The following is a 26,315-nucleotide window of genomic DNA, read 5'->3' on the forward strand; positions in this document are numbered from 1 at the left end:
GTCCTGTTACCTCTTGGACCAGATCCTGCGCTCCACTCAGGACTAGATCGAGAATTGCCTCTCCCCTTGTGGGTTCCTGTACCAGCTGCTCCAAGAAGCAGTCATTTAAAGTATCGAGAAATTTTGGCCCTGCATTTTGTCCTGAGGCGATATGTACCTAGTCAATATGGGGATAATTGAAATCCCCCATTATTATTGAGTTTTTTATTTTGATAGCCTTTCATTTGAATATTTTGTATTTAAGGTCTTTGGTTGGTATTTTTAATTACTTTTAAGATTTTGTGTTGCCCACACCAGTGCCGAGGCTTACAAATTCCTTTTTTCACCCCTGTTGACCGTGCCAGTGCCGGGGCTTACAAATGTAACCTGTTCCGGGCCAGAGGGAGAGATGCTAAGCCTCCCTCTGTATCACTTGGACTACTAGCACCAAGGGTTCATACACCAAACATAAAAATCCCTCCCAGGATCAGAGCAAGAAACACTAAGTTCTCCTCTTGTGCTCAGTTTTGCTATAGCTGAGGGTGTATGCACCTAGGATTTTTCAGTTTGGAGCGAGGATCTCTAAGTCCTCCTCCTACTGCCCGACCTTATTACAATTGGGGGTATACCCACCTCCAATTATTTTCCTCCCAGCAACCCGGGGTGGAGAGAGGACTGCTAAACCTTTCTTCTGTTTCTTAGCCCTGCTACGACTGAGTGTGTGTATACCTTTTAACCATCAAAATTCTCAATTCATAGAATACCAACAGTGAAGACAATATTAACCACAAATGGTTCCCTCTTTACTGCCCGGTATCTCTATGACTGGGGGTGTGCACACCTGAATGATTGATCACTTTTAAGTGTGTGATATACCTTCTTAGCAGTATTTTCAACTATTACAGCGCATATTCTTCCCCTTTTGCATTCTCCACCAAAAATGTTATGCTTATACAAAGCACATGAGATTTTTTTATAGGAGAAAAGGCAACAAGCTGTATTTATTGAGAATACAGCAGTTAGCTTGTGCTTTTTAGTCACACACATCACATGCACACAGTCCCGCCGGTCGATGTTTATAGTTACCAGTTCAGAGTCTGGATTAATGTAGTGGCCAGCCAAATTGGTCACAAAGGGGAGCCGGGCTCTGTCGGTCGCGATCCGATGCTTCTGGAGTTGTTGGCAAGACGAACCCAAAGCCCCAAGGCAAAGCACTCTGTTCTTATAGTCCTTTTTCTCTGTTGAAGTCTATGGATTTTGCTGTGTCAGTTTATGACCAGTTAATTTTCAGTGGATGTTATTTTTTTATGGCCCAAAACACCTCCGGCAGGGTCATTCTGTCTGTTTTTGATTTAATTAATTATTTTATGTTTTAAGGATGCCAGCCTTTACATCAGGGCCATTAATTTGACCCTTCTCAACCATGGATGCGCATTGATGGTTCTCTGACGTTTTTGAGTTTTTTCAGTCTCTTCACTTTTTTTCCCTTGGCCATCTGGCTTCAAAAATGGCTTTCACACCTTATTTTTCCCTGATGCATACATTCCTCATTCACACAAACAGTTTTTTGAAGAGACCTTCAAAAGGTAACAAATAGCAGTGTTTTATGTTGAACAAGAAAGGCATTGTAAATTAGACCTTACTAAATTTTGTAACTATTTTTTCCCCACATTGGGGCCTGGCCTTCCGAAATTTCTCTAATTTAATTAACATAGACACAGATAAAACCCTGTCTGTTACTTACAAGACATAAAAAGAAAATGGCTAATACTAGTATTCACTATTCTGTTCATTTATTTTAATACCTTAATTTTTACTATAAAACATGGATATAGCCAAAACATAATTAATTATATAGCACAGTACCCATGGTACAACAGAGTTGAGCCTCTCCAGACTGTTTGGACTACAGGGGCCACACACCAAATTGAAGGGACAGGGGTGGGAAGTAGCCCAGGGCAGTGGACTTAGACTCTTTGCTGGGAAGCGTTGCTTCCATAGGGTCCCTTCTTAAGGACTGAAGTGCCTCTGCTAGGGGAGCAAGAGGCCAGAAGTCAGGTGTTCCAATCACTAGGCCACTGGCCCTGCATGCATCCTATTAAAAAACTGGTAGAGAATGAAGGCAGATGCCCTAGTCCCTGCATAAGGAAGTCTGGGCACAGGGGGAAACACCCTCAAGAAAACGCCTCCTCCCATAGCTTAATGGAGATGGATCAGCTGCTAAAATAAATGGCCAATCAGAATGCGCATCATCATCATCAGCAACAAGTGATCAGCAACAAATGGCCAACCAGCAGCAGCTGTTGATCCACAATTTAGCAGCCCAACAGCAGCAGCAGCTGGTACAGCAGGTGGTTGTGATACTACAGCCATCTGATACAGCAGTGCCAGTGAGCCTCAACCTAGCCATGGCCACTGCCTGTCAGGCTTACCAAGATGCCGCCTGATGACAATCCTGAAGCCTTCCTTGAAATCTTCGAGCAAGTGGCTTTGGTGGCCAGATGGCCCCTAAACCAAAGAGCTGTTTTGCTGGCTCCGTGCCTAACTGGCATGGCACAACTGTATCATGCTTTAGAGACCTTGTTGTGGCACGAGAGTATGGTCAGGTCAAGGCAGCCATTCTTGATGCCTGGGACATTGTGGAAGAGACGTGCTGGCAACACTTCCACAATGAGCGGTGCCCTCTGGGACCAAGGCCCCACTTGGTTACCCAGAAGCAATGAGATGAGGATGGGTGCTCAGGTTGCCAAGCTTGTCCTATTTGAATAGTTCACCCACTGGAGGAAAACAATGAGTGATGTGACATCATTCCAAAACCCTGACTGACACTGCTCATCTCATGGAAAATTGTCTGGTGGCCAAGACTCAATACTAACAGTCCACCAGGGACCTGCTGGGACCAAGGGTCCCACACTGCCAAATGATAGAGCGGGCCATGGAAGCCAACATCTTGAGGGGCTTCAACCTACTCCCCCCTCACCTGGACTCAGGAGTGGACTGACGATCAAGAGGCCCATGGATACCCTGGACCAAATGTGCAGAGCCTTTGACCCACACCTCAGACTGAGAAACTGACGCCCCACCAGAGTTTAAGAAGGGAATATCACTGGTCCCCGAACTAGGGGGATCCCATGCAGAGGGACCTCCCAGATACTCAGAGGAAGGCCCAATCATAACAGCAAACACCAAGACAGGTGTTTTGCTTGTGGTCTTCCAGGGCACTGGTTTCAAGATTGCCTCTATATGGAGTGCAGCTTTGAGAAGTTTTGGACCCAAGGGGCCTGAGCTTGACAAGGAAACCCTGCAATGTTGACCAGACCCATAAGATATTGGTAGATGTGGTGGGGCTTGTGGACTCAGGGTGTGCTCAGACCCTGCTGCGGAGCTCGGTGGTCCCAAACCCAGAGTTGACCCAAGGCACCATTCTGTTATAATGTGTGCATGGTGATGTAAAATCTTATCCCCACATTCAAGTGGCTCAAACAGTGGGTGAGCATACAAAGTCCCCAATGGACTGCAGTCCCTCTTACAGATCTCCTCAAAAAGGGTGTCCTCTTCCCCTATGCAGCATGACTTCTCCCGCACCATACATCCAAGGTCACACTGGTGGAGGTGGGGGTCACACCAGCAGGGGCAGGTGTGTTCTCTCTAAGCTGTGCGCATATGCGCGTGCACACAGATCCTAAACCCCGTGGACACGGCGAAACACTGCCTGCACAAAAAATGAAATACTACATTGGAGCCAGGCCGAAATATCATTTATGGGCGACTTTTGACATTGTTCGCCTGCCATCTATCAATACAGCCAGATTCTACTAGCTGGCAAGGGGGGGAAAGGGAAAGGAGGGCAATGAATCGTACCCCTCCCCACCAGCATTTCAAATGTGGAAAGTTGATCACATCTGGACTGTCGGGACCCACACATCTCCATTTTCCTGCGTTTTTTTGCCGCAGATGCATGGACGTGATCAGAGCTATGCACAAACTTCCAGTATCCTGATCTGAATGATCTCCTGTTTGCCCTTTTGTCGAGTCATGCTGTTAAGCGCATTGAAATAGTAGCCATATAATAAAAGTATTAATTTTAAATAAACCAATGTGGTAAAAAATCAATCCCAAAATGTCACTGTCTAGAGGTCTAAAGCGTAAAAGAACAGCGACTTCATTTAAATCTGGATGGTAGGATGAGGCTATAGAGACGGTTACACTGAAGTCACATAGTGTAAAGCTTGTTAAACTTCGTGAAATATTCACGTATGATGAGGACAACGGAGTGGTTTGTGTATATTGTCAAGATGCCAGAGCTTCGGGAGAATTTTCAACAGGAAGAATGTGGAACTATATATGGAAGTTGGATTTCTTAAAGCGTCATCTGTCAAATCCCTATGTTCAAAATACAAAGACTTTCTTGCTGAAGAGATTGTTATAGTCAGTCAGTACAATGACTTCAAGTTTGCAGTAGCCGAAAGACTTAAAAGCCAATTGGTTTTAAGTTTCCCGGATATGGTGACATTTGCTCACCAGAACAAACAGTTTCAGAATCTTGCAAAGTTGATGGATATTGGAGGAACATTCCTAGCATCAAGTGCAGACTGTGAGCATGGCTTTAGCTTAATGAACACTCTAAAAAGCAAACTATGGGATCGTTTACAAGTAAAGCAGATAATTTTGACATGCTGGTGTGTATTAAGAGTTACCAGCTGGATGGAGGACTGATAGATCTGGACAGAGTTTGTATTGAATGGGCAAATGAAAAAGATCACAGGGAAAACCAGTAAGGTTAGTTCAGCAGTCTTTGACATTTCGACCAATAAGGAAATTAAAATACATTTGTAATTACAGATCTTATTCTTGGTTGATAATCATTTATGGATATTTTTAGGAACATTTTAAATTTAAAACACAAACGCTTGTTTTTCTTTTTTTACTTATGACGTCTCTATCTGAAAACCCATATAAAATGACATAATGGCATACTTATTAAATTGTCTTTATTATATGTTTATCAAAATCTTTTCGGACATGTGTATAGAATGACAGGTGAAAGTGGACACAACAGGCAGAAACTCTGGACTGATAATGATCATGATTAATATGCTTGATATATGCTCGTGATTGTCTATAAAAAAGATCATAAAGCATAATGCTTAAAACTAACTTCTGCTTCATGAAGAATGGTTAAATTTCCTTTTTTCTAAGTATTTAAAAATGACGTTTATAAAATAACACGGTGTAAAACTATTTTTATCTCAAATTGCAAATTAAAACTTTTTAAATGTATAAGCATTTTACTCGCTTAGGCGCATTTGCCTCACAGCTCACAAATTTGAACTCTGCTTCAAAAATTTGCACAGAAGAAATTTTTTTGTGCACACGACCTGTCAAAAATTAGAAGGAACATTGGGCAGGTCCACGCTGTTCTTGGAAGTACCGGAAGTACCTAATAAGGGGAGATATACTTGGTAAAGCCAAGAAACATGACACCAGAACGAAAAGGGTTAAAGAAAACCTATGAGACTAGCTAGCTCTGTCCTGTTGTAACTGCAGCCAGTGCTAGGCTTGGAGGAAGAAGAAAAGGCGAGAACCTGGCTCAGTTCAGGGCTGACTGGCAAAGAGGCAGAAGCTAGCTGCCTCCCTACAGGGGAGCATTACTAGAAGCCTGGCAGCTGGGGCAGCCATGGGGGAAGACGCATAGCAACTCTGACTAAAGGAGACTGCTAAGGAGACCAAGAAACACAGAGGCGCCATGTCAGATATTGATGGTAGGGGGCAACATTAATCACGATTCCAGGGGCTACTTAGGCACCTGAAAACACTAGGGTTTTTTGCAGATAACTTAGAAATTAGCTGACACAGGAGCACTGTATCTAATTCCTAAATAAAGAAAGGAAAAATATATAGAAACACCAATTAAAGCCATATTTTAAGTTTATATGTAAATTTAGAACAATCAAGTGATATTACAGCAAGATATTCCCAATCCCAAGCTTTGAGGTATCAGTTTTGGAACCTTAACATAGATATCTGAAACATAGGTTTGATACTTTGTACACTATCTTTGTACAATAACTTATTTAAAAATAAATAAAATCGGCTTAAAATCTGCTTACTTTCTCTGTTACTGCCATTATCTACTCTATTTTAGTCAATTGTTTTTCACTCCACTAAAAATGTATTACTTAATTCTAACATACGTGATTAAGTTTTTTTCTCTTTTATTAAGAATGGGAATTCATTCTTCTAATTATTTTGGCATTTATGTTTACCAATTACAATCATGTGATAATACTTAATCCTTCCATGAGTGCAGGGAACTGGACTAGATGAGGTCGCTTCCAGTCCTATGATTGTATGATTCTGCGTACGTGACTCACTAACGTTTGACACCATTATTATCATTAGTATCAGACTTGGAACCACATTTATTTTCATACGAATTTTAAGTTATTTTACAGCTATAATTAAAATACAGTTTGAAAATAAGCGATCTTCATCTGCCCGGTGTCTAAAGTTATATGTTAGCTAATTTTTTTTAAATTTCCACTGCTAAGGTGAGTACAAGCTAAATTTGCATTCTAGAAGGATACTATTATTTGATTGTATCACTTTAAATAATAAATGACAAAGCACAATCTGGTAATAAAAGTAATAATGATAATTACTCCAGCCAGGACTGGCTAGGCATTTTAGACCTCACTACTCAAAGAATTAAATTTAAGCATAAAAGAGAAATAAAATTATGAAAGGCACAGAGCAGTCAAAAAACTAAAATAACAGTACTGTAATAATTAATGAACTTTGAAAGAATAAAATTAGAGAATATATATATGTGCATTGTGCATTTTGACAGGAAGTACCAAGAAGTAACAACAACAATAATAATACAACTGTGTGAGAGAGAGAGAGATTGTGTGTGTTGGGGGGAGTGTGTAAGGGAGACTCTGTGTAAATGTGTGTGTGTTGGAGAGTGTGAGAAGGAGTGTGTGTGTGTATTGAGGGAGACTGTGTGAGAGGGTGAGTGTTGGGGGCAGTGTGTGTGTGTGCGTGCGCAAGAGTGTGTGTTGGGGGAGTATGTGAGGGAGACTGTGTGTGAGAAAGAGCATGTGGGGTAGGGGTGTGTTTGGGAGACTGTGTGTGTGCCTGAGTGTGTCAGCGCACTGTCTCTTTAAGCTGAGCATTCAGGAGCCTGAACACTCCGCAGCTCCCACTCCTGAGCCAGAAGCACCAGCCCAGACAAGCTCCCTGTCACCCCACCCCAGCTCAGCAGAGACCCACTCGGGCATGGCCACCTCTAACATCAGGTGAGCTCCTCAAGCGCCCTCCAGCCATGGATCAGCTTCCCAAAAAAGAGGATACTACAGTGGTGGCAGGAGCTGGGCTGCTGGAGAGCAGCTGGCTGGGCACCCAGCTCTGGGATGGGTGGCTATGGGAGAGCTAAAGCAAATTTTGGGGTGGCTATAGCCCCTGCAAGCAGGGCCGGCTCCAGCGTTTTTGCCGCCCCAAGCAGCAAAGAAAAACCCAACAACTTGCCACTGAATGGGGAGGCGGAATCCTACCCACCAAACACGGAGGCGTAGTGATGGTGCAGCCGCCGAATTGCCGCCAGCGACTGAAGAAGAGTCAGGTCCCTGCCTCCGAATCGCCGCAGAGAGCTAAACATGCTGAGACGGAGCAGCCGCCGAATTCCCGCCGCCGCCGCCCAGGGCGGATTGCTGCCGCAGAGCCCGACGTCCTGCCGCCCCTTTACATTTGCCTCCCCAGGCACCTGCTTGGTTTGCTGGTGCCTGGAGCCGGCCCTGCCTGCAAGACCCACCCCCAGCATCGCCCCTGTTTGTGAAATTGTAATGTGGTATGAAACTCCGGGGAGGGCAGGTGCTCCTCTAGGGGGAGCCCTCCCTGAGTGGCACCCCTGAAGGAACTCCAAGCCATGAGAGAACTGTGTGATTGAACTATAAAGACATTTTGGGATTAGGCCCCTTTAATCTTACGTCCAGGCTGGGCAATGGACCTGAGACTGTGGCAGGAAGCCGGAAAAGGTCCACAAGAGTTGAGCCACTATAGACTGTTCAGACTATGGGGCCACTCTTGAACTGAAGGGACAGAGGTAGGAAGTAGCCCAGAGCAGTAGATTAGACTTTGTGTTGGGAGAGTCCTGCTGGCATTTAGTCACACAGGGTCCTGGACTGGGACCCAGTGGAGAGGGAGGGCCTGGGTCCCCCTACCACACCTTCTTAAGGACTGAGGCACCTCTGCTAGGGAAGCAAGGGGCCAGAAGTCAGGTGCTCCAACCAGTAGGCCCCCTGGCCCTCCAAGCACCCTATTACAATATGCAATACTGGTTTGTATAACTCTGAAGTTCCATACAGTCACTTGAACACCAAAATGCCATTGTCAAACAAATTGCACAAAAGAGCCTGTGAAATTTGTCTATTTATAGTGTGCCAGCTCCATGAAATCCATAACACCTCAATAATATAAATTATGCAAAAATCTCAAAATATACTAGTGCTAGTAGAACTAGCTCTTAGTTCACAGGGGTTTTTTAGGCCTTATATTTCAGCAAAGTTTTACTATTAATTTATAACATCACTGCCATCTATTGGACACAAAAAGAAATTATTCCATGCTGGACAACTCATTTTAGAACCTGCATTTTATATGGCTCTATTCCTATATTAACCTTTTAAAATAGATCTCTATCTTATTGCCTTTCATTTTTATAGGATAACCTAGCCATACTGAAGACAATTATTAAAAGTAAAATGAAACTAGTTAGATACACTCTGAGGTAATGTGGGCTTAAACATGTTAAATATGCAAGCTGGTAAGGCATAAACTGATCTGACTCTCTCTCCTATCTTGGGTGTTGTTTCAGTATGTATATCATTTTATAGTTGTCTTAGTAATGCTGGTTACATTTGAATTTTAGGCATCTACTAGAGTTATCATCAAGGAAGAAATAAGCTCTTAAATAGATTTAAGATTTAACAGCTGTGTTAAATCATTCACACTATCCATAAAAATGAGGATATTATTCTCATCTAAAATATATATTTTTGATTGTTGTAAGTGCAAAATATAGGGTTTTCAGCTAAAGATTTATTTGAGGGAGGAGGGAGAAAAACAGGTTATTGAGGGTGCATCAAGAGCTGAAGAGAGTTGTAGTACATACATGATTTCTTGTGTGATAGAACACAAATCCAGGTGACCGCTACTGACTTGCCAGGGATCTTCTAAATAATACATCAGGATTCTGTGGATCACAGAACATCATCCCAAGAAGAGCAAGGTTACCAGACTAGAGGGTTTAAATTTTTTCATTTTCATTTTAATTTTTAATTGAACTCAGGAGGGCTACTCATTTTGGTAAAATTCTATCCATCTAGGTAACTGTATGGTCTCTATAGCTGTAGTATCTAAGCACCTTTTTACTTACATGTATAAGTGTTTGCAGGATCTGGACCTTAGGCTGTAAGGTCCAGGTCAGGAACTTGCTGCTTGTCAAAAAGGCTCATCTAGAGTGTGATCCAGTGTCCTCTGAAGTCAAGGGGAGTTCCACCATTAATTTCAGTGGGCATTGGATCAAGCCTCTGTTGAAATTCATTTGTCTGCTGACCCAGCTCAACTACTGGTCCATTGTATCTGGACAATGCTTTATAAATAATAACAAAATGGACCCTTCCTGTGCTGAGAACCCAACCACTGTTTTTAAAGAAGTGCTTTCAATATCCAGTGAAGATACAGACAACGAGGGCTTAAAAATGCATAGCTGTCAAGGGAAGAAACGTTAAGTAACCTGTTTGTTTACATTTGGAATGTATGTCTTCATCAGTAGCCCAGCTAGGGCCCTGCCCCGCATCCCCATTAAATGGTAAAAGCATAAAACTATATTGTACAGATATTTTAATTTTTAATATGTTGCATTTTATTTGGTGTTCTGTTAAAAGTGTGCTAGGGAGTGCCTGAGGATGGAAGCTATGAGAGAAGGGAAAGTTTAAACAAAGCCCTTGTCTCTCTCAAGTCATAGATTGGGTCTGACTCACACAAGTTAGATTAACATGAAAGAATTATTACCATACAAAATAATCTTTTAGAATTAACATAGAAGTATCAATGTACAAAAATACATAAGAAAATACTTGATCTATTATTGAGTATGCGTACAAATTGCAAGATCTCTTCTGAGTGCTAAATTTTAAAACAGTGGTGTGTGATAATTTATAATATTACAGATTTTATCGTTTTTCCTAGTTTAAATGTCTCTCTTATAACTGAAGTTTGTACTCCTGAAAGAGGAATCTACAGCAGAATTTTACTAGCTGTATTGTATGAAGGTAATATGTCTTAATACTGACCCCTAGTGAAAATCAGAGTGAATTGTTTCTTGTGGTACTATTAGCTTTAAAAGTAGACAGAATTTTATTTGGTTTAGCTGTTAAATATTATTATTATTTTTACATTTTCACCCAAAGACTCTATTCTGCTAGGCACTGTACAAAACACACACAGTTAGTCCTTGCCCTGAACATCTTATTGTTTTAGTTTGGGTTTATTGTTCTCATAGGTGCTTTGCAGAGAGGAAAGAAAGAATAGTCTCTACCCAAAGCAGTTCAGTCTGTGTATAACCACATTGTGACGGAATGTGACTAAAATTGATTTGGTTTTGACCAATAAAATCTGTAAAATTGCACTAATAAAGTAGAACTGAAGCAGTAACTTCCATTCAAAACTGGAAAATGCATCACTCTAAAAAATACTCAATTGAAATCTAATGCCATAATAGCTTTCAGAAATGGGTAATCATCTGCAGCCTTAAGATAATGCCCGGTGACAGACACAAAGACCCCATAGCTATAAGTTCAAATTGCCTTCCCTTGTGCAGTATAAGAGGTATTACCTCAGCCAAATGCTGTTTTTTGTTTTTTTTCACTTGACACACAAATGCCTGGCTATATGGAGGAGTCCCTCCTCTTAGATAGGGTTACTGTAGGTGCTTTGCTAACCAGCGCTGCTTGCTGCAGCATTCTTTGATGGTACAGAGGAGTTACTCTTTGGTGGTGACTTTTCTGTTTTTGACTTGGTGTTGCTCATCTTTTGATGACAATTCAGCTCTGAAACAATTTAGGGACACATTGGTGACAGAGAACTCTTCTATGCCACAGAAAATTTGTTCATCTCCCTCCATCCCACAGAAACCATAGAATCATAGAAATGTAGGGCTGGAATGGACCTCAGGAAGTCCTCAAGTCCAGCCCCCTGCGCAGAGGCATGACCAAATAAATTTAGACCATCCCTGACAGGTGTTTGTCCAACCTGTTCTTAAAACCCTCCAATGATGGGGACTCCACAACGTCTCTTGGAAGTCTATTCCAGTGCTTAACTACCCTTATAGTTAGAAAGTTTTTCCTAAAATATAACCTAAATCTCCATTGCTGCAGACACATTACTTCTTGTCCTACTTTCAGTGGACATGGAGAATGATTGATCACCATCCTCTTTATAACAACTTTTAACACATTTGAAGACTGTTAATAGGTCTCCCCTCAGTCTTCTTTTCTCAAGAATGAGCATAGCTAGTTTTTTAACCTTTCATCATAGGTCAGGTTTTCTAAATGTTCTATCATTTTTGATGCCATACTACCTTGAGATACAGGCCTCCTGAGTACCTAATCTGGAGGAGGCATTTGTGTAGTAGTTATACATGTCAAAAATGATTCCAAACAGGAAAGAGAGTGACTTTAAATTGGAAGGATAATGATTACGTACAGACCCTATCCAATGGAAGGTGGCAGTATGTGTTGGACCATAACACCCTCTTTCCCTCAAGCCCTTGCAATGTGATCACTGTCCTTGTTAGCTGCAGAGGACTGGGACTACCTTCAGAGGTGATAGACAGCAATCCTTAACTGACCACATTGAGTTCCCACTGAATGACAAGAAGCTGTCTCTTTCTAGGTTGGAGACTATTAGAGTTGGGAGTCAAACTTGTTTTTCATATAGCAGTGCAGGGTATATCTACCCTCTTCTTACTGCATGCCATTGATAGGGTATTCAGTAATATACATTGAGATACAATTTCTCATTGTGGTGAATTTTTTTAATGAATTAAAGATGGCAGGGCTTTCTGAATATTACGTTTAAATGTTAGTAAATAATCTGATGAGGCAGATTTTCTGATGCTCTTGTATATTTCTTACATAGGTATTTATACATTGAAAAAAATATATTAAAAGAACTTTATTTAGGTTGCAGAGCCAAACAGTGACAATTAGGATATGGCAGATTTACAGTTGTCCGTGCAATCTTAATTCAGCCCTCTTGTGAATCCATCATGTGCACTGAGTGTTGCAGGGGTCCTGCAGGAAAAAAAGAGTATGTGATCATGTAATTAAAGGTTTCATCATAATGCATGTGCTCAAGGGCTTAGAACTAAGGTTGCACAGGCAGCCTTTATTCTGGCATTTCCTAATTACTGAGTGCTTGACTGCCAATTTAATAATGTTCTTTAACCATAGTATTTTATATGTAATTTCTTAGTTTATTTTAAAGGGAAAAGCAAATTCTGTAACAGTCCCTCCATCACGCGACAACAGCAGGTTTTGAACCTTCTGTGTAGCAACACAGACTACTACCATTTGAGTTACATTAACTGTTGGAAGGATAAGGCTGTGATCCCAGAAGGGAGGATGGGTTGCTAAGGCCAGGTGCTGGATGTCCGGAAGACTGGCCTGGCATAACTCTGTTTCCTTCCCATGGATCTGGGGAAGCTCCTACCTTATTTGGTGCCCCCAAAGGAGGAGATGGGCCACCCAGATGCTGGGTCCAGGGAGTGGTTGTGGGGAGCTGGTTGTGGCTTTGTCCTCTTTTCTCCTGACCCGCAATGCTGCAGCTGCTCTGGCAGCTCCCAGACGTTCCGATTGCAGAGTTTGTTGCTTTTGCTTCGAATGTTCATGCTACTATAATTTTCCTGAGCAACACAGGCAAGCTAAACATAAATGGAATTTCAAGGGACAAAGAAAAAGGCTGTTTTCTAACCAAAGGGCTTTCTCTCTGCTGCATTCAAAGCCCTTCTGCAAATAATGGAGGTGTTAGAGCTCCTCCAAAAAAAGATTGCAAAATCTTTTATTATGTAAAGAGTGAGGCACTCTAAATAGGGGATTCACTACCATTTCCTCATGTAATATGGATTTGAATTTCAGTATACTATGGTGTTATAATTGAGCTCTTTGTAACTATTTCAGGTAAATTTAATGACAGATATTAGAATGTATCAATGGGCTTCTAAATGGGTCAGCTGTTCCAGTCCCTGCCAACCAAGGGAGCTTAAGACCTGGTTGCCTCAGGACTACTAGGTTTACTGTCTTTTTAACCAGGTACCTGTCACTAACAAAAACAGGAACAGAGTTTTTGGGCCTGAACCAGTGAATGAATATTTCTTGTTTACTGATATCAAAATTGTAAACTTATTATTTATTATTTCCATTGTGGTAGCATATAGTGGCCTCAATCAGGGAGCACGGTACACGCATAATAAATAAATCAGCATTAATCTCTCTTGTACATAACTGAAAACAATGAGAGCTATTTAAGTGATACTGTATATGGTAAACTAATTTATATTAAGCAATAAGTTGCTTTTGGAAATTATTATAGGTCAAAGCAAAGGTGAAGATTTTGATAACCATAAGAGACATGTATTGCATATATATTCCTGTGATTCATTATTCTGATTATATGACAAGACAAATAAAGATTCAACAAAGCCCAACATTAAAAAGGAGGAAAAAAGAATATCCTTTGTGAGGGTTTCAGACTTCTGCATTGCTGCTGTTTTCTTGGGCTTTAAAGTTGTTTTAGAGTCAGAAATTATGTAATTGAGCTGGATCTGAAATGCCTAGTGTGGAAATGAAGTTATATGATTTGACATATATAGGCCTAATTTTAAAAAATGTGTTTGTGTAATAAGATGCACATAAATTATGCATAAAATTAGGCAATTATGCACGAAAATTAGGTATATGCATGCATAAATGGCCAGCTAAGCATCTCACACACAATCACGGTAATTTTGCACACAAATTGCAAACATTTTGAAAATGAAGTCCATAAGGAGTTCAGTGTCCCTGTGTGAGAAGATAGTATTTGATTTTTCTGAGCTGTAATTGAGTGAAATCCCACTCTTGATGGAGTGCAGCATAAGAACCTATGAAAAGAATAGAATAGATGTAGGGTAGTGGTGGAAGTGGCACAAAATAAAATTACTTTATAATTTGTCTCATGAGTGCCCTGTGTAACCAGTGATGTGGAGCTTCGCCCCCTAGATGTAGTTCAGGGACAGATTTTGTGAGACACAATTTGTCTCCAAGCTTACTGGTGCACAAGGGGCAAGCACAGTCTCCACCCATACTTTTGAATGCTACCTACTTGCCCCATTGTTCTGGGCCTTCTCTGCAAGGTGGCCTGGACACAGGAGGCAGGGCTATGAGGCCACCTCCTTGCTGTCCTGTTTGGGGAGATATGTGTTGCATTGCAGTTGCTCAGTCATGCTTGGGGCTGCAATTGTCCCTGACCCTTCCCTTCATAGAATCATAGAATCATAGAATATCAGGGTTGGAAGGGACCCCAGAAGGTCATCTAGTCCAACCCCCTGCTCGAAGCAGGACCAATTCCCAGTTAAATCATCCCAGCCAGGGCTTTGTCAAGCCTGACCTTAAAAACCTCTAAGGAAGGAGATTCTACCACCTCCCTAGGTAACGCATTCCAGTGTTTCACCACCCTCTTAGTGAAAAAGTTTTTCCTAATATCCAATCTAAACCTCCCCCATTGCAACTTGAGACCATTACTCCTCGTTCTGTCATCTGCTACCATTGAGAACAGTCTAGAGCCATCCTCTTTGGAACCCCCTTTCAGGTAGTTGAAAGCAGCTATCAAATCCCCCCTCATTCTTCTCTTCTGCAGACTAAACAATCCCAGCTCCCTCAGCCTCTCCTCATAAGTCATGTGCTCTAGACCCCTAATCATTTTTGTTGCCCTTCGCTGGACTCTCTCCAATTTATCCACATCCTTCTTGTAGTGGGGGGCCCAAAACTGGACACAGTACTCCAGATGAGGCCTCACCAGTGTCGAATAGAGGGGAACGATCACGTCCCTCGATCTGCTCGCTATGCCCCTACTTATACATCCCAAAATGCCATTGGCCTTCTTGGCAACAAGGGCACACTGTTGACTCATATCCAGCTTCTCGTCCACTGTCACCCCTAGGTCCTTTTCCGCAGAACTGCTGCCTAGCCATTCGGTCCCTAGTCTGTAGCGGTGCATTGGATTCTTCCATCCTAAGTGCAGGACCCTGCACTTATCCTTATTGAACCTCATCAGATTTCTTTTGGCCCAATCCTCCAATTTGTCTAGGTCCTTCTGTATCCTATCCCTCCCCTCCAGCGTATCTACCACTCCTCCCAGTTTAGTATCATCTGCAAATTTGCTGAGAGTGCAATCCACACCATCCTCCAGATCATTTATGAAGATATTGAACAAAACCGGCCCCAGGACCGACCCCTGGGGCACTCCACTTGACACCGGCTGCCAACTAGACATGGAGCCATTTATCACTACCCGTTGAGCCCGACAATCTAGCCAGCTTTCTACCCACCTTATAGTGCATTCATCTAGCCCATACTTCCTTAACTTGCTGACAAGAATACTGTGGGAGACAGTGTCAAAAGCTTTGCTAAAGTCAAGAAACAATACATCCACTGCTTTCCCTTCATCCACAGAACCAGTAATCTCATCATAAAAGGCGATTAGATTAGTCAGGCATGACCTTCAGGGGAAGGAGAGGAGAACATCTCCTTGGACCCTTCCTTTCACACATACTCACCAGGGACTGTCTAGCCTCAAGCTTGGAGAACTCCTGTGCATTCACTTCATTCACTTATTCTCAAAATAAGTGTAAAGGATTCATAGCTCTGTATTTCATGCCTTTCCTAACCCGTGGTGATTCATAGATTCTAAGACCAGAAGGGACCATTATGATAATCTAGTTTGACCTCCTGAATAACACAGGCCATAGAACTTCCCTGATATAATTCCTAGAGCATACGTTTTAGGAAAACATCCAATTTTGATTTAAAAATTGTCATTGATGAAGAATCCACCACAACCCTTGTTGATTCTCACTGTCAAAAATTTACAGCTTATTTCCAGTTTAAATTTGTTTAGCTTCAGCCTCCAGCCATTGGACCGTGCTATACTTTTCTCTGCAAGATTGAAAAGCCCATTATTAAATATTTGTTCCCCAGGTAGATACTTATAGACTATTCAAGTCACCCCTTAACTTTCTCTTTGTTAAGCTAAATAGATTGAGCTCATTGAGCCTATCACTATAGGGCATGTTTTCTAATCCTTTAACCATTCTTGTGGCTTTTCTCTGAACCCTCTCCAATTTATCAACATCCTTCTTGATTGTGGGCACCAGAACTGGACACAATATTCCAGCAGTAATCACACCAATGCCAAATACAGAGGTAAAATAACCATTCTACTCCTACTCAAGAGTCCCTGTTTGTGCATCCCAGAATTTCATTAGTTCTTTAGCCACAGTATAGCATTGGGAGCTCATGTTCAGCTGACTATCCACCTCAACTCTTACATCTTTTTCGGAGTCACTGCTTCCCAGGATAGAGTCCCCCATTCTGTAAGTGTGGCCTACATTCTTTGTTTCTAGATTTATACGTTTACATTTAACTGTATTAAAATACATATTGTTTGCTTGTGTCCTTTTTACCAAGCGATCCTGATCACTCTAAATCAGTGACTTGCCCTCTTCATTATTTACTACTCCCCCGATTTTTATGTCATGTGAAAACGTTATCAGTGATGATTTTATGTTTTCTTCCAGGTCATTGATAAAAATGTTAAATAGCATAAGGCCAAGAACCAGTCCCTGCAGGATCCCACTGAAAACACACCCACTTGATGACAGTTCCCCATTTACAATTACATTATGAGACCTGTAATTTAGCCAGTTTTTAATCTGTCATTTAGCCAGTTTTTAATTTCGTGCTTGCCATGTTAATTTTATATTGTTCTAGTTTGTGTCCTCAATACCGTGGCTAGCATCGACTTACAGAGCGGTGCACTCTGGGTAACTATCCCACAGTTCCTGCAGTCTCTGCTGCCCATTGGAATTCTGGGTTAAGCTCCCAATACCTGATGGGGCAAAAACATTGTCAAGGGTGGTTTTGGGTACATGTCGTCATTCGCCTCTCCCTCCCTTCCTCCCTCCGTGAAAGCAACGGAAGACAATCGTTTCACGCCTTTTTTCCTGGGTTACCCATGCAGACACCATACCATGGCAAGCATGGAGCCGGCTCAGCTCACCGCTGCTGTGGTGAGCATTGTAAACACCTCGCACATTATCCTGGAGTATGTGCAGAACCGGGTGAAGAGACGCCAGCACGAGGACGATTGTGATGAGGACATGGACACAGCGTTCCTGAAAGCATGGACTGTGGCAATTGGGACATCATGGTGGCAGTGGGGCTGGTTGATACAGTGGAATGCCAATTCTGGGTCCGGCAAACAAGCACAGACTGGTGGGACTGCATAGTGTTGCAGGTATGGGATGATTCACAATGGCTGCAAAACTTTCGCATGCGTAAGGCCACTTTCCTTGAACTTTGTGAGTTGCTTTCCCCCTCCCTGAAGTGCAGGAATACCAAGATGAGAGCTGCCCTGACAGTTGAGAAGTGAGTGGTGATAGCCCTGTGGAAGCTTGCAACGCCTGACTGCTACCGGTCACTCAGGAATCAATTTGGAATGGGCAAGTCTACTGTGGGGACTGCTGTGATCCAAGTAGCCAATGCAATCAATCATCAAGTATCAGAGGGGTAGCCTTGTTAGTCTGGATCTGTAAAAGCAGCAGAGAGTCCTGTGGCACCTTATAGACTAACAGACATATTGGAGCATGAGCTTTCGTGGGTGAATACCCACTTAGTCAGATGCATGTGACGTTCTGCTATCAAGGGTAGTGACTCTGGGAAATGTGCAGGTCATACTGGATGGCTTTGCTGCAATGGGGTTCCCTAACTGTGGTGGGGCGATAGACGGAACACATATCCCTATCTTGGCACCGGACCACTTTGCCAACCAGTACATAAACCGCATGGGGTACTTCTCAATGGTGCTGCAAGCACTGGTGGATCACAAGGGACGTTTCACCGACATCAGCGTGGGATGGCCGGGAAAGGTGCATGACGCATGCATCTTCATAAACTCTGGTCTGTTTGAACAGCTGCAGGAAGGAACTTACTTCCCAGACCGGAAAATTACTGTTGGGGAAGTTGAAATGCCAATAGTTATCCTTGGGGACCCGGCCTACCCCTTGCTCCCATGGCTCATGAAGCCGTACACAGACAGGCACCCTGGACAATAGTCAGGAGCTGTTCAACTATAGGCTGAGCAAGTGCAGAATGGTGGTAGAATGTGCCTTTGGATGTTTAAAAGCTCGCTGGCGCTGTTTGCTGACTAGGTTAGACCTCAGCACAACCAACAATCCCATTGTTATTGCTGCTTGCTGTGTGCTCCATAATATCTGTGAGAGTAAGGGGGAGACGTTTATGGAGGGGTGGGAGGTTTAGGCAAATCTCCTAGCAGCCGATTTTGAGCAGCCAAACATTAGAAGAGCACAGCTAGGTGTGCTGCGCATCAGAGAGGCTTTGAAAACCAGTTTCATGACTGGCCAGGCTATGGTGTGACAGCTGTGTGTGTTTCTCCTTGCTGCAAACCCGCCCTCTTTGTTGATTTTAATTTCCTGTAAGCCAGCCACCCTCCCACCTTCGATCACAGCTGGCAAAGGAAATAAAGTAACTATTGTTTTGAAACCATGCATTTTTTCTTTATTAATTAAAAAAGAAGTGAGATAACTGACAAGGTAGCCCGGGTGGGGTGGGGTGCGGGAGAAGGGAAAGACAAGGCCACATTGCTTATTGTAGCCACGCTACAAATCAAAACCATTTGAATGACAGCCTTCTGTTGCTTGGGCCATCCTGTGGAGTGGAGTGTCTGGGTGCCCGGAGCCTCCACCTGTGTTCTTGGGCATCTGGGTGGGGAGGATATGGAACTTGGGGAGGAGGGCAGGCAGTTATACAACAGATGCAGCAGGGGTCTGTGCTCTTGTTGGCTTTCCTGCAGCTCCAACAGATGCTTCATCATGTCCGTTTGCTCCCCCATTAGCCTCAGTATCGCCTCCTGCCTCTGCTCTTCGCTCTCACTTAATGCTTTCCTGGCCTCTGCCACTGAATGCCTCCATGCATTAAGCTGTGCCCTATCAGTACGGGAGGACTGCATGAGCTCAGAAAACATGTCATCGCAAGTGCGTTTTTTTCGCCTTCTAATCTGCGATAACCTCAGGGACGGAAATGATAGGGGGAGCATAGAAACATCTGCACCTGGGGGGAGATAAAAAGGAAGAGTAAAATTTAAGAGGATACATTTCTGAGAACAAAGGGGAGACTCTTTCACAGTGAATCATGCAATTCACAGCACACAGCACGTGTGCTTTAGGTACAAGGTCGCATTTTGCCTTTTATATCGAGCGCCTGCCAGGATGGTGACACATCACACACTGCTGGGCAACAGAATTCAGTTTCCAGGCAGCCATGGTAAGCCTTTTGGTACGCGGGGTTGGCTTCTTCCGCCTTCATAACAATTGGGAATGGTTTCAAACTGCAGAGCCATCCTTTCCCATAGCAAGCAATGCCGGTTGGGGTTTCACATTTAAAAGGAGGGGCTGCGGTTTTCAGGTGGATGTGCAGCACACACCTCCCCCACCCCACTGCGTGGCTATTCTCTGGGATGATCCCTTCACCCCTCCCCCCGCCACATGGCTATTCTCTGGGATGATCCCTCTTAGCCAAGTGCAAACAACCTAGCATGAACGGGGTCCTTTTACTGTTCCCTTACAAAAACTCCCATATTTCAACTAGGTGACCATGAATGATATCACTCTCCTGACGCAGAAAGATAAAGACCGAATGTTGCTTGAATGCGACCAAAACCCAGGACCATTCGCTGCCATGCTTTGTGCTGCAATGATACCAGACTACTTGCTACTGGCTTGGTGTGGTAAAGTGTCCTACCATGGAGGACGAAATAAGACAACCCTCTCCAGAAACCTTCTGCAAAGGCTTTCAGAATACCTCCAGGAGAGCTTCATGGAGATGTCCCTGGAGGATTCCCGCTTCATCCCCAGACACATTAACAGACTTTTCCAGTAGCTGTACTGGCCATGAATGCATCCCAATTCTTCAGGGCAAATCAAAGATTAAACACTATTGCTTTTAAATCCTGTACTGTCATTACAAATGTGCATTCACCAGAGGTGCCTTCTCCGGCTTCAGGGTCGGGGATCCCACCTTGGGAGGGTATTGGCTCCAGGGTGATGAAAAGATCCTGGCTGCCGGGGAGAACGGATTCACCGCTTGCCTGCTGCGCATTCTCCTCCTCCTCCTCTTCTTCATCCGCAAAATCCTCCTCCCTGTTGCGTGAGATTCCCCCCTTGCAGGTGTCTGCGGACAGTGGTGGAGTAGTGGTAGGGTCCCCCCCTTGTATGCCATGCGGCTGATCATAGAAGCAGCATGTATGGGGCTCTGACCCGGAGCGACCGTTTGCCTCCTTTGTCTTTTGGTAGGCTTGCCAGAGGTCCTTAACTTTCACCTGGCACTGCTGTGTGTCCCTGTTGTAGCCTCTCTCCACCATGCCCTGTGCAATTTTGCCATATATATTTGCATTTCTTCTTTTTGATTGGAGTTTAGCCTGCACAGATTCTTCTCCCCACACAGCAATCAGATCCAGTGTCTCCCTACTGGTCCATGCTGGAGTTCGTTTGCGATTCTGGGGGGACTGCATGGTACCTATGCTGCTGAGCTCTCCATGCTGACCAAACAGGAAATGAAATTCAAAATTTCCTGGGGCTTTTACTGTGTACCTGGGTAGTGCATCGGTGTTCAAAGTGCTGTCCAGAGCGCTCACATTGGAGCACTCTGGGATAGCTCCCGGAAGCCAATACCGTCGAATTGCGTCTGCACTACCCAGAATTTGTCCCAGCAAGGTCGATTTTTAGCACTACTCCCCTCGCCGGGGAGGAGTACAGAAGTCGATTTGAAGAGCCCTTTAGGTCGACGGAACGGGGTTGGTTGTGTAGACGCATTCATTTTAAAATCGACCTAATGCGGCTAAATTCGACCTAACCCCATAGTGTAGACCAGGGCTTAGTAAGGTGTTCTTAAATGATTCCTAGTTATCATTCACATTTTTCTGATTGAATTCTTCCTCACAGCTCCAGGCCGAATTGCAACTTCAAAGTACTGTCTATATAGCTATTTTTAGAGCACTAGTGCAAGCCCTGCTAGCCCAAATTTGTTGACCCAGGTGTGAGGCTTGCTCCCACTCACTCCAAAATGCTGTTCAGACATATCCGAAGAGATAACAGAAGAAACAGGCTATTGAGAAATCCAGGCAAAAACTCCTTGAGTCTAGATTGTAAGCTGTTTGGGTTGTGGACTATCTTTTTGTTCTGTATTTCTACAGCACCTAGCATAATGGGGTCCTGGTCCATGAGTAGGGCTCCCAGGTCCTGTGGTAATACAAATAATTAAATAATGAACTAATTTGTTAGATAACACCCTTGTCCTAACAGATAAAGAACTGATTACAGATTTGGTTTCATTTTAATCAAGTAAAAATTAATGGTAATTTAGGTACAAGTGATCATCGCTTGATCCGCCCCACCCAACTCCATAGGATTTGGAGCCTGAGCTCCAGCCCAAGCCACAACTTCAAAGCTCTATCTACAGAACTATTTTTAGAGCACAAGTGTGAGCCTTGCTAGCCTGAGTCTGTCAAGCCGGGATAGGAGGCTTGCTGTCACGTACTCCAAAATACTATGTAGACATATCCTTTCTTTTGCACCCTCAGGATGCCAATAGTACGAATCAAATTTTCATCTGATCCACACAAAGCATTGTGTTTCTTCCCTCCATGCATCTTGGAAAACCTGTTCTCATTATGGAAGTGTAGCCCATGGTTTTATTGTTAAGTTTGTTTTAAGTTTTGAACTAATAGCAAACCTCTTCATTATGTATGCAGAATACAGCGGTATCTTGTTCAAATTTATAGCACTTACTCTTTGAGTACAGAAGGAATTGCTGAGAATTTTCAAGTAAATCTGTCTTTTTATTTGTGTTAAAATTCATTTTAAAATGGGTCCTTTATGAAATTTAGTACTTAGCGTCAGACCATTACTCTCCGCTGAAGTGTTATCATGAGGGGGAAAATGAAAAAAAAAGTGTCTTTAAAATCAGTTTTATATAATCTGGGAACACAAACACTAAAATGCATTAATCATAATTGTATGTTTATAGCATGGCATCACTACAGGGCAGAGTTAAGATTATTTGAGGGCCTTAATTCTAGAGCGGGGCAGGAAACAGTTTCAGTTTTGATGAATTGGTATTTTTTGACAAAAAAAAGATTAGTCGAAAAATTCCTGACCAGCTCTACTTAACTCTGCCTTTGTTTTAATTGTATCCTTACCTCTGAATTTTCAGGACTTACAATTATTTTTTTAAAGTAGCATTGTATTAGCTTTAATAAAGCTAGCACAAGTAACAATAGTAGTGTAGATATGGTAGTACGCGCTAGCTGCACAACTACAAGCCCACTGGGGAGCTGGGATACATACTCAGGTTGCTAGCCTGGGCCAACATATCCACGTGACTATTGTTACCTGTGCTAGAGCTAGATTAAAGTTAGCATGGGTAAACCTAATTGTGCTACAATCACACCTTCACTTGTGCCCCAGATCTCCATCTGCAAAAAGGGGATAATAGTACTCCACTACCTCATAGGGTGTTGGAAGAATAAATCCATTAACAATTGGGAGGCACTCAGATACGACAGTAATGGAAGCTGTATAAGTAGTTACAATCTTCACTTATAGTGTAGACATACCCTAAGTAACTTTCCCAAGGTCACGTGGGAAGGTTATGGAAAAGTAAGGAATTAAACTGAGGTCTCACAAATCCTATGCTAGCACCCTAATCAAATTAGTGGACTCCTTCTCTTCTCCTGCAAACCCACACTTATGTACTTATGCAGGGCTGGATACAATATTTCCCCTTAGTGTTCGAGCTCCCATTAAAGCCTGATCCTGCAAGATGTTGCATACACTCAATTCCTGTTGCCTGTTGGTGTCATTTTTACTGGAATTTTTTTCAGTCTACTCCATGTTAGCCTTGATTAGATTTTGGAAGCAGCAAAAACAAAGATACCAAGCTTCAGAACTTTTTACAAAAGTGGAATCTGGGATTGAAACTTAGAGGTCTTATGTTCTGAATGAGATTGCAGAGTGGAAAGATCTGCAGTACTCATATATGTTTTTATCAATAGCTTGACTCACTTGTGTGGCACGAATACTTCTTGTCTACTTAATAATTTTGGGCACATGATTGTTTTACAATTGGGAGAACTACCTGAGAGATTGGTATGGATTTTTGACAAGATCCATTCACCGGATTCTTGTTATGGTTAAAAGGAGAGTAGCACATCCAGATTTCTGTTATTAATATGTTGACAGCAAGTTACCGAAGCTAATAAAAAACTGTAAACTTTTCTCAAAAAGAAAAGGAGTACTTGTGGCACCTTAGAGACTAACAAATTTATTTGAGCATAAGCTTTCGTGAGCTACAGCTCACTTCATTGGATGCACAAAAGCTTATGCTCAAATAAATTTGTTAGTCTCTAAGGTGCCACAAGTACTCCTTTTCTTTTTGCGAATACAGACTAACACGGCTGCTACTCTGAAACCTGTAAACTTTTCTGTTGCAGTAGCAATGTAGATAAGATCCTGTAATAGGGAGTTGACAGTTTTGAAAGAATATGTACTGCAGTAAAGATCTAAAAATAAGAAAGCACAAGGAAAATTCAGATTGCCATCTGCATATTTCCTGTGTTAACAGCATTGCCAACTTTTGTTTAACAAACAGATCATTCCAATGTAAAATTACTAAGAAAAAATAGTAAATTGGGCATATGCCTCAAGTCATTTGATCAAACAGCATATACAAACTTATAAGAAAAAGAATTCAATTCTTACAGTGATTTCTACTACTGTGTACTACTGCAAGAACCAGTAACATTGATATTAACAATAAGAAAAAAGGAGAATGCACATTAGGACAGGAGAAATTAGAAATCCATCCACAGTTTAGCAGGGGGTGGGGATCCCAGGGAACAAGGGGAATAAACCTGAAGCTATAGAAAGAATAACCATCCCAATGTATTTGAAGGAAGTAAGATATAGTCCTATCAATCCTCTTTTCTTTTGTCTAGGACACTTAGGGAAGTAGACACATTTTTCCCAAAAGGGCGCTATGGTGAGTTGGTAGCCCAGAAAATGTACACATTTTCAACATGAGCAACTCAGAGCTTTCCTGGGAATCACAGCATTTCCATCCCATCCAATCCAACTTCTCTCTTGAGGGCTCGGATCAGGAAAAATCAGGATTTTAGAACCTTTATAGGTAATGTCAGCTGCTGCTTTCAGGATTTTTTTTCTCCCACATGTTAGACAGGGAGATGATAATGATGGCATTCCCTATATTGTCCTTATTTCATGGTTAGCGCATAGGTCCTTTTGTTAGACATGGCTTCCTAGAAGATTAGATAGTTCTTTTACAACTTGGGCTTCAGGCTCAAAGTTATTTAGGAATCCTACAAGTCAATATTCTGAGTGTTCACCTGGTTTTCTAGTATTTCCAACCTTCTTTCCATTGCAGACTTATGATTAACAAGAAATTTTTCAAGTCTGGATGATTCTTCTGCTGCTTTTACCCTCTTAGTGCCTGATTCTGATCTCATTTACGCTAGTATCAATCAGGAGCAATGCCATTTACATCCACAGGGTTACATTAGTGTAAAATTGGTGTAAGAGAGAGCACAATGAGGTGCTCTCAATCTGCACATGGTTCAACCATGTTCACCTGTTCCATGGTTCAGTGGTTATCACTTCTTCTGTGTGCTACACCCTAAGATGTCTCAGTGTCAGGGATTCCCTGGTGGCATAAAGCCAGCACAGCACCCCTCTTCCATTCCCTCTCAGTTCCCCCATCCCTGGGGCAGATGATGATTGAGTTGGCTCACAATGTAGTTTTGAGCTGCTACATTTTAAAGTATGTCTCCGCTGCAATGGCCTCCCAAGGGTCCCTTCACCTGCTGGAGATTTCTGGAGCTCAGCCTGTTTTGACCATGTTTCCCACCTGCCCCCAACATACAATGGGCACTGAGAGGGGATGGAAGAGGGCTGCTGTGTTGGCTTAATGCCATCCAGGGAAGTCTACCAGAAAAAATATATCAGTTATCGCTTTATGCACTATAGTCCGCATTTTACAGAGCTAGAGGGTTAAGGACTTGATTTTTCAGAGGTGCTGAGCATCTGCAGATCTCCTTGACTGGAAATGGAGTTGCAGATGTTCAGCATCTTTAAAAATCAGGCCATAAGTCTTTTGCTCTAGGCCTCAGAAGGAATCCATGTCTGAGCTGTCATTAGAACTCAGGAGTGTCTGGCTCTTTGTCATCTGTTCACGCTGTGCCTTCCTCAACTCCACCCAATGAATGAAATGTATTACTGGTATCAGAGTATTTTTCAGGTTAGGTGCATTTATATACTGTAAATCAGAGTTGTACAAACAATCACTGTTGTGTTTTCTAACATTTTATTCACGTACTTTTTGAGCTAAAATATTGATTTGGTTTGTAAATACCTTAAGTTTAAAAAATATATATTTGGCTTTAAAGTAATAGAGATTTTCCACCACCCCAATTTAACTAGTGCTGTTGCTGAAGCTGAAGGAATCGAGCCATTAATAAATGTCCTGAGTGCTAAGAGAGATGGGACTGTTGCTAATGCAGCTACAGTACTAACAAATATGGCCACGCAAGAGCCATTACGTTTCAGCATCCAGAGTCATGGTGTTATGAATGCAATTGTAGAACCACTACAGTCTACCAACAGCCTGGTACAAAGCAAAGCAGCACTCACTGTGGCTGCCCTTGGTTGTGACGCTGATGCAAGAACTGAGGTAAGTCTTACGTTACCTTTTATCTGCTCTGTGGATATTTATTATATTTACTTTTTTAAAATAAAACTGATGTTTGTGTTTTGCTGACTCTGGGACCAGCACAATTTAATATGTGTGTCTGAAAAAAATCCTTTATTTTATATAAAGTAAATCAACTTGTGTCTCCTTAATAGATAAATTCTCATTCAGATAAACTTA

General features: G+C 42.5%; 1 protein-coding gene across 5 annotated transcripts in view; it reads left to right on the forward strand.

Moving 5' to 3' along the window:
• Window positions 1-26,315, forward strand: part of ARMC3 (armadillo repeat containing 3) — a 116,584-nt gene that overhangs the window by 54,247 nt on the left and 36,022 nt on the right. For 4 of the 5 annotated variants that reach the window (XM_074946072.1, XM_074946074.1, XM_074946073.1 and 1 more), the window contains one exon: window positions 25,868-26,117. The exons of the other annotated variant lie outside the window; for it this stretch is intronic. In XM_074946072.1, the coding sequence (XP_074802173.1) occupies window positions 25,868-26,117 (250 nt within the window). The remainder of the gene's footprint in view (window positions 1-25,867; window positions 26,118-26,315) is intronic. 5 annotated transcript variants of the gene reach the window in all.

Source organism: Natator depressus, chromosome 2, assembly GCF_965152275.1.
Source record: "Natator depressus isolate rNatDep1 chromosome 2, rNatDep2.hap1, whole genome shotgun sequence".
Lineage (NCBI taxonomy): Eukaryota > Metazoa > Chordata > Testudines > Cheloniidae > Natator > Natator depressus.